Source organism: Manduca sexta, chromosome 28, assembly GCF_014839805.1.
Source record: "Manduca sexta isolate Smith_Timp_Sample1 chromosome 28, JHU_Msex_v1.0, whole genome shotgun sequence".
NCBI classification, from domain to species: domain Eukaryota; kingdom Metazoa; phylum Arthropoda; class Insecta; order Lepidoptera; family Sphingidae; genus Manduca; species Manduca sexta.
This window is the reverse complement of record NC_051142.1, coordinates 8,996,649-9,012,250: the sequence shown is the minus strand read 5'-3', so window position 1 is coordinate 9,012,250 and position 15,602 is coordinate 8,996,649. Positions and strand designations below refer to the sequence as shown.

Below are 15,602 nucleotides of genomic sequence, written 5' to 3'. Positions count from 1 at the left end.
AACTTATATTATTGCTCGCTAAAAGTAAGTGAATATAAATGGAATTTTCCTTGTTTATCTTTGGCAAAATAGCAATCTTGAGTATCAATAATACTGGCCCAAGATAATACTTAAAAACCAATATAATAAAGTCTACCAATTAACAACAATAGTTTCAATTAAATTAATTAGTCTACCCAGTCCACAACAGTGCTACAACTGCTAAGGAAAACCATTATGGAGTTTAAGTGGGTATGCCAGCGTTATTAGCTGTAGTTCGGTTCCTGAACCGATGCTTCTGCGCCTGAGAATTGAACAGTCACGACTCATAATAACCTTTCTCCTCCTCTAGGGTTGGGAGGTAGCCATAAACAATATGTTACCCAGGAAGAAAAAGTTTAAGTTGATGTAACAACCTTTTCGTGTTAAGTGAGTTAAATATAAGGTGACCAAGCACAACTTTGTAGAGTGTAAATATGGGTAAAGTTCCTTACATAAGGATCTCAAAAAGTTTTATACACTTCTAAAATATATAATGTATAGCTATATAACATGATAAAGTTAGTATACAGAAACACTTCAGGTATTTAGTATTCCCTAGAACATTTGGAGACAAATTGATCAAGTAATTATTGTGAAAAGTGAAAGTATTTTTGATAGCACTAAAAATTCATGATTAATTAATTAGTTCTGGCTTATTACAAAGTAGCATTAGAAACATTTAATTTCTGACTCATTGTTTATGTAATTAATAAGCTGAAGCGGACGCACCCTTTGTGTGCAGACAAAATAATCATTTTGCGCCAAGTACGATTTTAATATTTTTTGTTTTTTAAATTCAATACATAATATGTATGGGCACAATCCATAGCCCAATCAATATAATGCGATAGAATTAATTATATTATGACTATCAGTACCTATAAAGCGTAGAACGAGACGAAGTTCAAAATGTCATATAGTTAATATTTTGATTGTACTATATTGCCATAATATTATTTTTGACATTAATTTACGAAAATATATCTTGCGCTTCATACAATTTTACTTTTTTTAGTTTTAAATATCTGAGTCTAATCTCATCTATTATTTTATAATATACCTCAAGAAAATTCTGTATTAATTAGAGCTTCGATCCTCATGAGTGCAGCTCTCTGTTGATGTTACAAACAGACAGGTTGTTGTTCATCCGTTAGAGCCGGTTTCATTCCCGGATGCAACAAGCAAGTTTTCAAATATCTTTGGATACAGGCTACATTTATTTATTAATATGTTTTATTCTTTAGTAACTCATGTCTTACCTTTATTTATAAAATATAATGTGATTATTAGTAAGTTATATAAGTCCAACATTTCGGGTACTCCTCTTAAAAACCCACGCGTTATTTCCGCTCTCTGTACTTCAGCAGCATTTGATCGATTGAGCCCTTTGTAGGTTATATTTGTCACATTACTGGAAAGGTTTAGAAACTTGGTGGAGATTGGAGCGTGACGATGGACGTACGGGGAAACTTATTTTTTTTAATATATCCCTAAAAGACTGAATTATGAGATATAAAAATAAAAATAAATTGATTTAAATATAATTGTGATGGAACGTACCTATGATTACACCCCGTGAATGAAAACGAGCAAGATTTGCTAAGAAGCAACATTAATGTTAATTTTATTGAATAAAGAAATCAAACCTAATGTTTTCAGTCGCATGATCGTACGTAAAAAAGATAATTATGAATTTATTTTAATTTTCACTTCAGTTAATGATTTACGGTTCTATCAAAGCCAGATCTGATAAATAATAAAAGCACTGCGGGGACATACTACTTCATTAAAATTACATTGGATAAAGTGCCAAAATAATTTAAATTAATTTACAGTACAGTATCTTTGAATAGAGCATTTTTTCGTAGAAAGTAGAGGTGAAATCCGTAAAGTACACGTTACGTAAGACTCTACGGGGGCACCATATGACCACAAAGCAATGCCTCATGCTTGCGCAATTTGAACAATTTTAACATTTACCCAATTTTATCGTTACGTTCAAGTGACTTGTTTCGTACAGAATTAGATTTATGTCTAAAATGGCAATAGGTTTGCCTTCATCAGTTTATGGGACAAAAACACCCTTTATCTGTTCCTATATTCAATATTCAAATAGCTGCGCACCTCGAAGCAGTATTTGCTGTTATGTCTGCCCGGGTACCTTTTCCGTTGCGGACAATATTGTGTTCAATCAATAACTGCATTTGTACTCATTATTTACGCCATCTGACCGTTAGTGGCCGTGGTCGAGTGGACAGAGCGCCGCTGTACCGAGGGGCGATAAATGCGCCGCTGCAAGGACAACTCTGGCTATAAATCGTAATAATGTATTTTATAATGGACATCTTTTGTCTTGAATGAATCTCGGACTGTGATTATTGCCGTCATAATGTTAAACCTGATACAAAGATTACATCATTTTGGCTCCATTCATAAATTGTAGTTTGTTAAATATAATTTACGATGAAATTTGGCTACTGGTAGAGGTTTAATGTAACCACTCTAGACTAACCCGATTTGTAGAATGTACGAGTATAAGTCGATAGAGATTTTCTAACAATAACCCGTCATATTTTTATGCCAATGTTACAAATAAACTATTATGTAAAAACATATTATTTGTTGTATGCTCGGTGCGTAATAAATGCTGGAAATAAAATCGGTAGATAAACTAAAGAATGTTAAGGATTATTTTATATACACTTGCTTATTTTATACTCAGGATGATAATACAACTTAACCTGGTAGGCCCGTGTAAGTAGGTGAGGATTTAAATGCGGCTAATTATTTACATCAGCACCGTTATTTAACTCGTATGTTAGATAACGGTGCTGATGTAAATAATTAGACGCAGGGCGTCGCGTAGGTTGTGGATTTCCAAATAGGTGTGGTTGAAGAATAGATTTTCACGACGCCGCGTAATAGCTTGACCAACCAATGCTATTTTTGTTATTTCGATATTCTCTGAATAAAATATTTTTTGCTGTAAAAATATGTGCCAGCGAAAATAAAACTTCCATATATTTTATGAAAATAGTTTTTATTTAATATTTTATAAAATCCTCACAGAGTCATGGCTGTTCAAAGGTCAGTGAACTTTTAAATAATGTTTGGTATTTTATTTAACCTAACAGTTTAACGACACTGAGTAAGCTTTTTTAAATTCGCACATCTAAGTGACAGCACTGCATCTTATGTTAAGTGAAGTGCTAGTCCAAATAAATATAGTCGACCAATGAGAGACAGAAAGTATCATTCACTGGAAATATAAAAAGAAGCGATAGAGGAAAATAAGAAAACATTTGCCTAATTTCACTCAAGTCCGAACACAATATTGTTCTGTTTTTACGGTTTGTACTTGTGGCTGTATTTTACAGGAAATAGCATACGTGTGGATAATATTACAAAAAGTGGCATATTATATACTTTGTATACAAAAATACATACAGGTACAAGTCCGCATTGCTACAGCGTAATATGGCATTCTTTAATAACGAGTTAAAATTATATTTTACGAGAACAATAAAATATTTCTGCGAAATAAGGAAACCAACCGACAAAAACGTGTTTCAGTATTCTATGCATACTAGAATATTCTTAGAAAATAACTTTTAATTAGTACTCAAGCACGGATCTCTTAACATAGATTAGCTGTGAATCTAATGTTCCCAGTCACCAGGTACTAAGGACATTGAGCTTAAAAACTATACTTGTTTATCTCTACCGTAAAATATTAACCTAATTAACTACTTTTAATATAATGATTTCTTATGTTTACGCGAATGTTAGACATTGAAATTAAACTAATTTTCGGATTCTATCGCGGTAATTAGTGTTTTATTTTCTCCCGACGTTTCGAAGAGTCCAGTCCCCCCCGTGACCATGAAGGCTGCAAAGTCTTCGAAACGTCGAGAGAAAATAAAACACTAATTACCGCGATAGAATCCGAAAATTAGTTTAATTTCAATACTTTTAATATATTTTATGAAATTTTAGATAGGTGGTACTCTATACAACATTTTTATAAGGAATTATTCATTATCATATAAGTATATATGTGTGTGTAACAATTTATTGATCCTCTAAAAAAGTCTTTTGAGATAAATAAAATATAAAATAAGTACGACTAACAACTTTACTAAGGAAATTGCAGATCTAGGAAATCCTTTCTATTTATAAAATATATTTATTTTGTAACATTATAAGGCTTAACGAAGACTATTCCAAGATCAATTGAATGTTTTATGAAAGTAACACAAAGCGCTTTTTTTTAAGAAATTAGCATTTGACATGGATACTAAAACTAATAGCATCGATTTCACAAGTACAACGGTACTAATTCTATGTTACAACCATTTGGTTGGACACTTGTCTGCCTACTTTTGTCATTGGCAAATTAGTATTCAATGTCATTTTATTCAGTTGCATGATACCGTAATGATCTATACAACTGGAATGACTGGCTTTTAATAATCGACGACCTTTGTGTTGAAGAAAGAACTGACAAATGAATGCTTACGATGCATGTACCTATATGACTTATAGGTACGTAGATACTTATGTATCTTTCATTCTACGAAGACATTCTTTTCTCTCTGTATTTTTTATCTTGAATATTTTGAAGGTAATTCTAGAAAAAGATATATAAAAGATACATAAGCGTAATAGTAGTAATAGAAATACCTTTTACTACGATCGGAATAACAATTCCATGTTTCATTATACAATATCTAATAGATCAAATAAATGATGCACTAGTGCTGGCTTATTGTGATGCTCTGTTCTAATAAATCATAGTTTTGCGGGTATTATGCTATTGATAATCAATGCAGCATATTATAATAATATATGTGGTAATACTGCAAGTTCATAAGATGTACTTTAAGAACACAATAGGTAAAATACAGTATAAGTAAAACACACTTTCCTATCAATGATGCATAATTTCTAATGGATTTCTTGCATCGCGTCCTGATAGATACGTCATCCATCGTCTCTAGCTAAAATAGACCACAGCGAAAGATGGATTATCTGCACGGACGATGTTTATAACGATATTATACTGTGTACACACTTTTATCCAACCTATAATAACATTATTTTCGACTTCATCTTTTCTATTATGTTGTAAAACTTTCTTCCGAGATCAGATAGTGTTGATGTTATAAGTTTTTAAGTAGGAATATTAATTAGATTATGCACTTAGTAGATTAATTTTATTATTAGTTAAGTATTCACACAAGTTTGATAGTTAATAGTTTGGTAGATACAAGTTTGATAGTTCAGTAGGGAGCTATAAAATGGTGAACACTGAACACCAATGTTAGTGTTTTAAATTATTAATGTTACATAAAAATTTAATGCACACGGAAGTGCAAGTTCTTACTAGTATGTTGAAAAACAGCATGTTTTACTTAAGGAATTTAACTGAGCCAATTAAAATAATTTAAATATAATATAATAACTACAAAATTTTTATATAATTTAATAATATATCCTAGCTATTACGATCGATTCTATTTAAGCTATAATAACGTTCATTTAAAACTATCTAATTATAAATGTACAACATCTAAAATCGCGTTTGTATCATATGTATAAGCTGACAATTATCGTCGTACCGTGGAAAGTCGGACATGTTATACGGAGATTTATTACCCCTGTTATCTAGTTCCGGTTTCTCATTAATCTCATAGATATCCAAAGTTATAACACGACAGTTGTAGATATTTAAAACTATCTCAAAATAACTATAAAATAGTGAATTTGTGCAAGTCACGTTCAAGTCAGAGAAATTATGTAAATGTATTTTTTCTAGATATTTCTAAAGAATACTGTGTGTTCAGGTTCCCCGTGGAAGGTAGAGGTGATGGCGGGGCCGGCGGGCGGCGGCGGAGGGGAGCCGACCAGACTGATCCCCGCGCGAGTGCCGGCCGTATTCGAGATCTCCACATCACCAGGCGCTGTCACATTTAACAAAAACGATGTATGTATCTTTAACAATGAATCATTAACCACAACTATGTGTTTTATACTTTATCGCAATTTAAACAACACAGAAAGAGTTTCTCGACTAGTTTTTTTCAAGTGGAAATACAAAAATATAATATTCTAATATATCTAAAAGTTGTTCATTATCTAATCTATCCTAAATGTATTTCAAAAACATAGTCCGTAGATAGTATTTTTTGTCTGAAAATAAGAACTCAAAAAATTCTTTTAACAGCTTCCAAATACAGCTTCGGTATCATTGGATGTCCATAAATTTATTGTTTCAACTACGACATAAGCGGGATGAGCTCGAGATAATGTACCAGTGTAAAATACGAGTGCCACGAATTGTTCAATTGAAAATTCAAAAGAGTTCGTGCGCGAAATATCAATATGCACTCATCAGTGATGCTATATTGAATATCAATGTTTTACACCTACGGGGCACACCTGTTTTCAATGTTTCAATTAATTCTCTTCATTCGAGTGTGACACGGCGTGTAACGCAGCGGATGTAAAGTGGTGTCCCCGACGACCCGATAATTAAATCTACAGATCGTCCCTTCATTTCACTTTAGTTCGTCCAACACTTCACTAGTTACATTAAACAAGTGCCGTGCACAACCGAGATACTAACAGGATAGCCTCTTTTCATACTACACGCCAAAAGAAATCTAATTTATAAATTTTTACCTGCGATCTAGCGGGACGCCATTTTATAAAAAAATAAGGGACTACCCTCAGTGGTTCACCCGAGAACGTATGATGTCCGTTAAATCTATAAAAAAGATCATTATTATCATAAAGCATGTTACATTTTATTTTTAAATGTGACAAAAGCTGCAATTTTATTGGAAGTAATTTAGCACAAGGAGAAAATATAAAATACCGAAAGCTAGAAATTCAGCTGACATCAAATTAAAATTTTGCTTTAATTAGGGCGACCTTTTTAGTAGCTAAATAACAAATTAAAGCAATTTAAATCGAATGTCGTGACAAGGCAAGATTTATGATACAGATCAATTAGAAATATTAAAACGGTTGACACTATACATTTTTAAAATTTATAAATTTAGGTATAATATTAATATTGTTTATGTTATGTAGGATTTTATGTTTTTAATTTTTTATCTTTGTTTCTTCTTTCTTCCTTCTTCTTTTCTTCTTTTTCGTTCTTCTTTCGTATATATACTTAATACTTCTTTCTGTTCCGAGTAGTTAGAATTCACTGAGTTTTCGCTAAGTAAATTTTAGTTTAAGAGTATCTACATAATTCTACAGACTGGTTTAATTAGTACTCTTTGCCTCAGGTTGGAGTGACGGTGACAGCACCATCTCGTCGGCCAGTGAATGTGCGAGTTTTGGACGTGGCGGAGAGACCAGGATTGTACCGCATCGAGTTCACACCTGAAGAAGTTGGCACACATCTTATAGATGTAAGACCCGTAGTGTTTTAAGCACTAACAAAACTTAAAAAATGTATTAGTCCAGCCACAATTAATGTTAGTATAATACTATTGGTATTTGGTAGAGTCTTCGTATGATTACTGCGTAAAAAATAGTTAAAAATTATTTGTTTCATGGCTTTTTAGGAAAAGCAATCAAATATACGTGAAGTGAGTTGTCGCTAAAAATCAATAAGTTCATTCGTATCTACGAATGAACTTAGTATACAAGTATAAGTAATCTTACTTCATTCGTTTTATCATCATCATTTCAATAGCTCATATGCGTTATACTATCACATTATTAGATACGCTCGTTTTCTAAAATAAAGTTTAAATATAAAATAACTCGTGAGCATATAACATGAGCATTGTAACTCCTTCCTGGGCTAAAATAAATCACATATTCCAAATAAATATTGTAAGTAAAGCATTACAAGATATATATCCCGCTACCTGGATCGTAAATGTCAAATGAAGGAAGAACTTTGACCTTAACCTCTAAAGGTCTCTGATATTTATGTATCTGTCACCCTCCCGAATTTTATGCGTTCAGCAAACATAAGTAGATTCATGCACTCTTCATATGAAATTTTTGTTGATGGGAGCGCGTTTCTTATTTTCATGTATCTTACCATGATTGGATAGGAAGTTTTCATATATAGCTTTTTATAATTAAGTCAGAGCACTCATATTCAATAAATTAAACACTTATTAACAATATTATAATTTTCTTACACTTCACATTCATTAATTGTGGGTGGTTAAAGTAATTAATCAATTAATTGTTTATATTATATATTCTGGCATACATACTAGTAATTATTTTTACTTGCGGACAAAAACTTTATATTGTTGAAAGTTATTCCTCTTGGGAACCGTTTAAATTAAACCCATTCGTCCGCATGTCGTTAGTGCTTAAATAAGTATTGTTTACAGGTTTCCATAGCAGACGATAAGCTCGCCGGAGGTCCGCTGGTTGCGAAAGTGTATGACGCCAGCCTGATTAAAGTCACCGACTTAGGCAACGCTGTGGTCGGACAGCAATGTCAGTTTAGAGGTATGAATGGATTTTATGTTTTTGTAAATAGGCGACTTATGTAACTTTATTTTTTCGTTGCTTTTACCTTATTGTATTCCAATCTTTTACCTATATTGTATTGTTTTGCAAGAACGCCAGTTTACTTAGTTAATAGAACGTATCTTACTCTATATTATGAATAACTATAGGTTATGTTAACATTCATATGTTAAAAAATCACAATTTAATTACAAATGAAAAATAAATAGATACATACATATAATATATCGATAATGAACTTTTGCCATCTATAAATTAGCATATTTGTTTTAATATCTAGTTTGTATTTGTGCTAGTATTTGTTAGAGCAACTGTTTTTACTCTATGCAATACCAACAAACTAGAATATCTCATTAAAACCACGTAATTTTTAACCCATGTAATAGGATTTATTCTTATTATCGCGCACCCTATCGTATTACGTTAAGTATGCCCTTAATAATTTCAGTGGATGCGAGCGCGGCCGGCGAAGGCCAGTTAGAAATTTCAATAAATGAGGGAGAGGTCCCTAATCACGTACAGGTAAGCTTTAAACGTGTAACTTTATTAACTTTATATCATGTACGTAGTACATACCGACCCTTATTTCAAACATGTAAATTAATTTTAAAGTACTTTTTTTTCATTTATGTTCTTGGCTGTAATAGGTCAAGTATTTTAGTGGTATGAAATGGCAAATGCGTGATATATCTTTATAAAATATAAAAAGATTTAAAATAATGGATCTAGTAGATAATATCTTAGAAAGTGGTTAATAATAAATATATTTCGGTTCATATAAGCCGGAGTAGAGATATTTGTTTAGGCAAAGATAACTCTCCTTGATCACAATCACCAATAACATAAAAAGTAATTATATATACCTTCTCGATAAAATTACTGAACCCTGATCACGGGACGCAATCATAATGAAACTCACACCCTTACAAGCTACATGGGACGCTAGGTACTAAGATTTATAGATTATTATAATTTAAGCAGATACGGAATTATAACATCAAAAGAGGCTGTTAACATTTGATTTTTTAGTTACTGATGTGTAATCAATAAAATGCAACCATATATTATTTATACATTTATTGATTAACTAATCAATTAGGCAGTTTGCAAGCAAATGCAGCTACCCGCTGTCTTACACATAATATATATACCACACAAATTAAATTAAAGGGCAATAAATAACCGGTGAAAAATATGTTAATGATTTAATAATATATGCCCTACCTAAAATTATCAAAAACACATCATAATAGGTACTTTGTTATAATAAGTGACTATTATGTATTCATAAAGTAAGGGTTCCTGATATATTACTCCTAATATTGAATATATAAAACGCGAACAATAGGATACCTATGAGATGGCTATACCTTATAATACCCTCTGTATAAAATTATGATAATATTGTAATCTTCCATACATGCGATTGATTTACCGTTAGTTGTTAAGGCAACACTGCAAGTTAATTATTAAATATACATTTATATTTTGTGATACTGCAAATTATGAATATTAGATTACTTTTCTTATACATTCATTTGGTCTGATAAGTGTTGTCTGTAAGTCTCAATATTCATTAAATCCTAACTTGCTCGAAAACTGTTGAGTTCCGGATAGGGCTTCATGGGACAAAATCAATTGTGTTTGATGGAATTTACAAGCTCTTAACGGGAATTCGTAACATTACCAGTTATTCAATTACCAGTCAGTTTGGTTAGATAGGTAGCTACAATGAGACACGGGGTCAAGATAAAATCATGTTTTATTTTCAACAAAAATAATCAAACTCATGAAATTGCAAAACTAAACTCACTTAGATACTTATGTTACATCAACAGTCGCATGCCTTATATCTAGACCATTAAGAATATATTTTAGAATTAGGAAATTATTTAAGTACCTACCAACTTAGGCATGTCCGTTTTCGCAAACGAACGCATGTTAGCGTAACCTCATTTTTTTCAATCTCTGATGTATCATATATGTAGATGTCCATACGAAAACGCTGCGAAATATTTAGTCCAAATAAGGGCAAGCGCAGCGTTGGACGTCCACCTGCAAGGTGGACAGACGACCTGATGAAGGTCGTAAGGAACATGCTGGATATAGGCCGCTTTCGACACGTCCGTCTGGAAATCTCTATGGAGAGCCCTACGTTCAGGAATCAACTTTATGTGGCTGATGATGATGATGAAGGGTAATGTGTAGTTGTATCACGGTACGACTGCAATGTTGAAGTCTTGGGTTCGATCCCCGGGTCGGGCAATGCAATATTGGGTTTTTCTATTCAGTATCAGCTCAGAGTCTAGAAGTTGTGACCGATATGGTGATAAGCTCGCTCCCATCACTTCATGGGACGAATTACACACGCCAGAAAGTGGGTGTACCAGGTACGCCTCTGCCAATATATAAGGCGTGAATGCGTGTTAATTATTAAATTTAATATTTATGCAAGAAACTTTAAAAACATTTTTTACCAACTAGAACTGAACAACTGAACAAGCAAGCCGTATGCCTAATTTATTGATTTACCTAATACCGTAATTATCACTCACCTTTTCCCAGAAATTATCGAAGGCTATTATTTAAGATGTTAAAAACCTACAAAATTTATAATTATAAATGATCTTAGTCAAAATAATCCTAATTAGTTAATTTAATATTGTTCGTTGCAAGTACCTACAAGCCTATGTCCACCCAGAACCGAACGATTTTTCAATAACTCCTCGACGTACATTTATTGTTTTTTACAGGTGGTAGGTGGTGGCAAGTGTTTGGTGTACTGGCGGCCCGAGACCGCAACACCACACCGCGTCGACATAAAATTCAATGGAGAACCTGTGCCTTCATCGCCATTCGTTTTCAATGTGGCTCCAGCACAGAGAGTCACTATCGATACTGCACAAATTGGTATGCCTTGTTATTCCTATATTCTCATATCATAATAGTTTACTTTGTAAGTAATTGGGAAATTAAATGATTATTTATGATGAATCTAATTAAATGATGATATTACAAATGAAATCGATTTAGATATTAGGTGCATGACCATCGATTTGAATCAACTGTCAACGTCATCTGTCTGTCTTAGATGTCACTTTTTATCTGTCGTCATATTATTGTGTCTCGAAACAGCTGACTTCTGATATGCGATTTGAGTCAAGACTAAAAATCGAAATCAAAATCTGTGCTGTACTTTGCAGATCTACTCAACGCCAAACGTCTTTCTATAACAATGTAAACATCTTCATATAAAATGTAATATTCATACATTTGCTTCTATTATTTGCAAGAACTACAAACTTATCAAATTTCAACTTCTGTTTAGAACTGGTGCCGGTGGGTGAGTTAGCATCATGTTCTGTGCGAGTAGAAGGTTCGTCTGGAGGCGAGCTGTCGATGACAGTGCGCGGGCCCCGCGGAGACGTCCCCGTGCAGCTCACTGGCGATGCTATATCTGGCTTAATAGCTTCCTTCACACCCAAGAACGTTGGACCACACACACTTACTGCTACTTACAATAATCAGCCAGTGCCGGTGAATATTGTGAATTGTATTAAAAAGAACCTCTGAAATAAATCGGGGATGACCAATTTCAATGTATCACACAATTCTGTCATAGATTGTCTGTCAATTCTGTGTGAACTATGTATGTTTAAATGAATACATATAGTAATAAGATGTATCTGAAGTCTGACCTGTTTTAAATGAATCAAAACCATTGTTTCTTTTGCCTATAAATCTACAATAACAATATATTAAATTTGTAACTATAATCACCAAAATCTATATAATTCCTTCCAGGGAACACCATTTGTGTGCAAAGCTTATGATGGCAAGTTAGTAAGTGTTTCTGGAGGGACATCAGCTCGTGTGGGAGTGCCCGTGCAGTTAGCTGTTGATGCCGCACAAGCTGGAGAGGGAAACCTTGAGATCACTGTTGCAGCCAGAGGGCTAAACATACCCACGCAAGTTCATCCACTGGTGAGACAACTGATTTTTTTCCTCATCGGCCATATATTGTAGTTCTTTAGTGAGATACATTAAAATATTAAAAAATTTAACATGATTTGTTGAATAATTTTAATACACAAGGTAAGTTTTTATCTTACCAATTGCAATTTACCATACTTATAACCATTGTATTCTTTTCAGGGAAATGCTCGGTTCACTGTGTCATTCACTCCAACAGAAGCATGTGACCATGTTGTTAATGTGTCATTCAATAAGGTATGACATCAGATTTTTTTTCCATCATTACAAATATTTTCTACATTAACATGTACTAGTATATATTTTGTTTTTTTTTTTAATTTTATCAAATAAATTATGCTTGGTTCAGATCCACAGAATTGCAAAATGATGGGGCATGTGTACATTAATGTTGTTAACCATCATATAATCCCATTCATATAATTTGTATACAGATGCGGGTCCCGGGCTGCCCCCTTATTATCGCAGTGTCGGAGGGGAGCGGCGGGGGGGCGCGGGTCACCGTCCCCGGCCCGGCACCACTGCACCAACCAGCAGCCCTCACACTCCACCACCCAACAGCCACACTTGACCAGATTGAAGTCAATGTTGAGGGTGAGTTTACATCTTTGCCTTTGCTGACAAAACGGTGAGAATCATATTGATGATATTGTCAGATGTCGCTCATAACAAAAATGAAATATTTCATTGCATTACAGTTTGGCAATTAAACATGTTAAAATAAACAGTGTTCATTGTAAATACTACTCTGGTGACCGCTCACATTATGTAGTTACTATTAACCACAGCATTCATCTTTGTACAAGGAAATCAATAATAATTTTTTATAATTAATATTAGCGCAAGAATTATAATTGCCGACTTGTGCTATTTGTTTATACATAATATTATTATCATGATATTGTTATTTTCTGTATCTAACAATACTCACATAGCATATGCTTGTAATAAAATATGTACCAAACATAGTAAAAATAATTTTGAACTAACGAAAGTAAAAATATTTGATTCTTTTTACAGGCCAATATAAATGAAAGAAAGGGTCGATATGTATAGGACAGCCCGAACATTTCTAATACAGTACATATTAATATGTAGGGACACAGTAACAGGCGTTTAGATGAGATGACTTACGATTATTTTGTAATAATATATAGGAATCATTAATACAAGATGTAGTATCGTTATCGCTTCGCTAACTAACAAAATTCACATATTAATACAAGTTGTATTTAATTTTACTAACTTATTTAATATTTTCATATTTAATTATGTATATCATCGATTTATGTAGTGTCTAGAAACACCCAATTACGTATATCATATTATAGTAATGAGATATCGGATCGAACATTTTCAGGTTGTAAGGAATAGTGTAATAACACGAAGACACGTAACATTCATTTAAAAAATCAGCTCATTCGCTTCGCCCTAACTTCTAACATCGATAGGAGTGTTAGCGTGGTGGTGCGGGCGGGGTTAGGGCGGGGCGGTGAGCTGAGCGTTGCGCACGCGCAGGTCCCAACGGCGCATCCGTGCCCGCGGCGGTGTCGTCAGCCGGGCCCGCCGCCTTCCGCGCAGAGTTCGTGCCGCGCGCCGTCGGCGAGCATCGGCTCAACGTTCTCGTCGACTCCGTGCCCATACCGGCCAGCCCCTTCCATTTGAAGGTGATGAATCTATCTATATACATATTATTTTAACGTTGCATTACTTACTATATAACTCCTTTTGTATTTAGTAACAACATGCCTGGTGTCACATAACACCTGTTTCGAAAATATAGAACTTAAAATTGTTGAATTAAAACACAGATAATATAAAGACCTACAAAATAATGCTAATTTATTATTTTTTACAGGTGTATGATGTAACAGCTATAAGGGTGAAAGACGTAGCCCATGGCACGGTCGGAAAACCTGTCACATTTTTAGGTAAGTTCAAATATACAATTAGTTTATTATACATAACGGACTAGCGGTTTGCCGACTCACGGAATAATAAGATCAAATTCATCTTTATTATTTCACTCTTTTTGTTACTAAGTTTAACTAAAACTCTTGTTTCAGTGGAAACAATGGCGGCTGGTCCGGGTAATTTGGAAGTGACAGTTAACGGAGGCCGCGTGCCGACGGCTGCCGCGGCGCAAGGAGCGCACACATACGCAATCAGCTTCACACCGCGGGATCCCAGGCCGCATACAGTCGAGCTGAGGTTCAACGGAGATCATGTGCCTGGTAAGCATACTAAAATTGGGATATTAAAATTATCAGACGAACAAACTGATAGTTTCTGTTCTATTAAAAATGAAAAAAACTTTTTTAATTATAAAATTTCATCTCTTAGTCAATATAATTCTCTGTGATTATGAATTAACAAGCAAGCTTTTACATTATTGTCCAAAAAATATAATTAAGTAACAGTTAGAACACAGATAGCTTTTATTTCTTTTTACTGAGCAAAAGCTATATATTTATACAGCGTATTCAATTTCTACTCAGGTAGTCCATTTGTATGTCACGTGTCGGCGCCGGCGCGGGTGATCGGCGCGGGGTCGGGCGAGTCCCCGGACAAGGTGTCGGTGGGCGACGCGTACACGTTCAGCGTCGACTCGCCGACGTCTCCGCACGTCGAAGTACTCGGCCCGGCGAGACGACCAGTACCTGTGCAAGTAAGAGATTTAAAAATAAATTATACATGCTGTTACAAGCCACTTTGCTCGCATATACCTATTCAGGGTGCTTTTTTTTTTTAATTTGGCGTGTATGCTGTCTTATTTGTCATTATTAAGCTCGATTATTTTCAGGTATCAGCCGAAGAAACAATTGGTGAAAATGAAGCCAGCAAAAGATACACCATCTCTTTCGTGCCAGTCGATGTTGGGGATCATAGTATAGAGGTAAATAGAAAAAGGTAACTTTCTTAATGTGTTAAAATAAAGCAAAATATTCGCGATGTGAGCGGACATTATCAACAGTAATAAATAACATTTTATGAACCTACTGTCACATGAATCCCATAATTGACTAGTTAGTACAAGAACAAATATATTATTGCTAGCGTGTTTAAATGAA

The 15,602-nt window shown here is 34.0% G+C and overlaps 1 protein-coding gene across 1 annotated transcript in view; it reads left to right on the top strand.

Annotated features, from left to right (window-relative positions):
* Nucleotides 1–15,602, top strand: part of LOC115449199 (filamin-A) — an 82,479-nt gene that overhangs the window by 52,804 nt on the left and 14,073 nt on the right. The window contains 14 exon segments of the mRNA XM_037444268.1: nucleotides 5,868–6,007; nucleotides 7,323–7,448; nucleotides 8,397–8,517; nucleotides 8,987–9,060; nucleotides 11,292–11,448; nucleotides 11,867–12,075; nucleotides 12,343–12,522; nucleotides 12,694–12,768; nucleotides 12,966–13,125; nucleotides 14,050–14,198; nucleotides 14,390–14,462; nucleotides 14,598–14,765; nucleotides 15,030–15,199; nucleotides 15,335–15,427. Of these exon segments, the coding sequence (XP_037300165.1) occupies nucleotides 5,868–6,007; nucleotides 7,323–7,448; nucleotides 8,397–8,517; nucleotides 8,987–9,060; nucleotides 11,292–11,448; nucleotides 11,867–12,075; nucleotides 12,343–12,522; nucleotides 12,694–12,768; nucleotides 12,966–13,125; nucleotides 14,050–14,198; nucleotides 14,390–14,462; nucleotides 14,598–14,765; nucleotides 15,030–15,199; nucleotides 15,335–15,427 (1,895 nt within the window).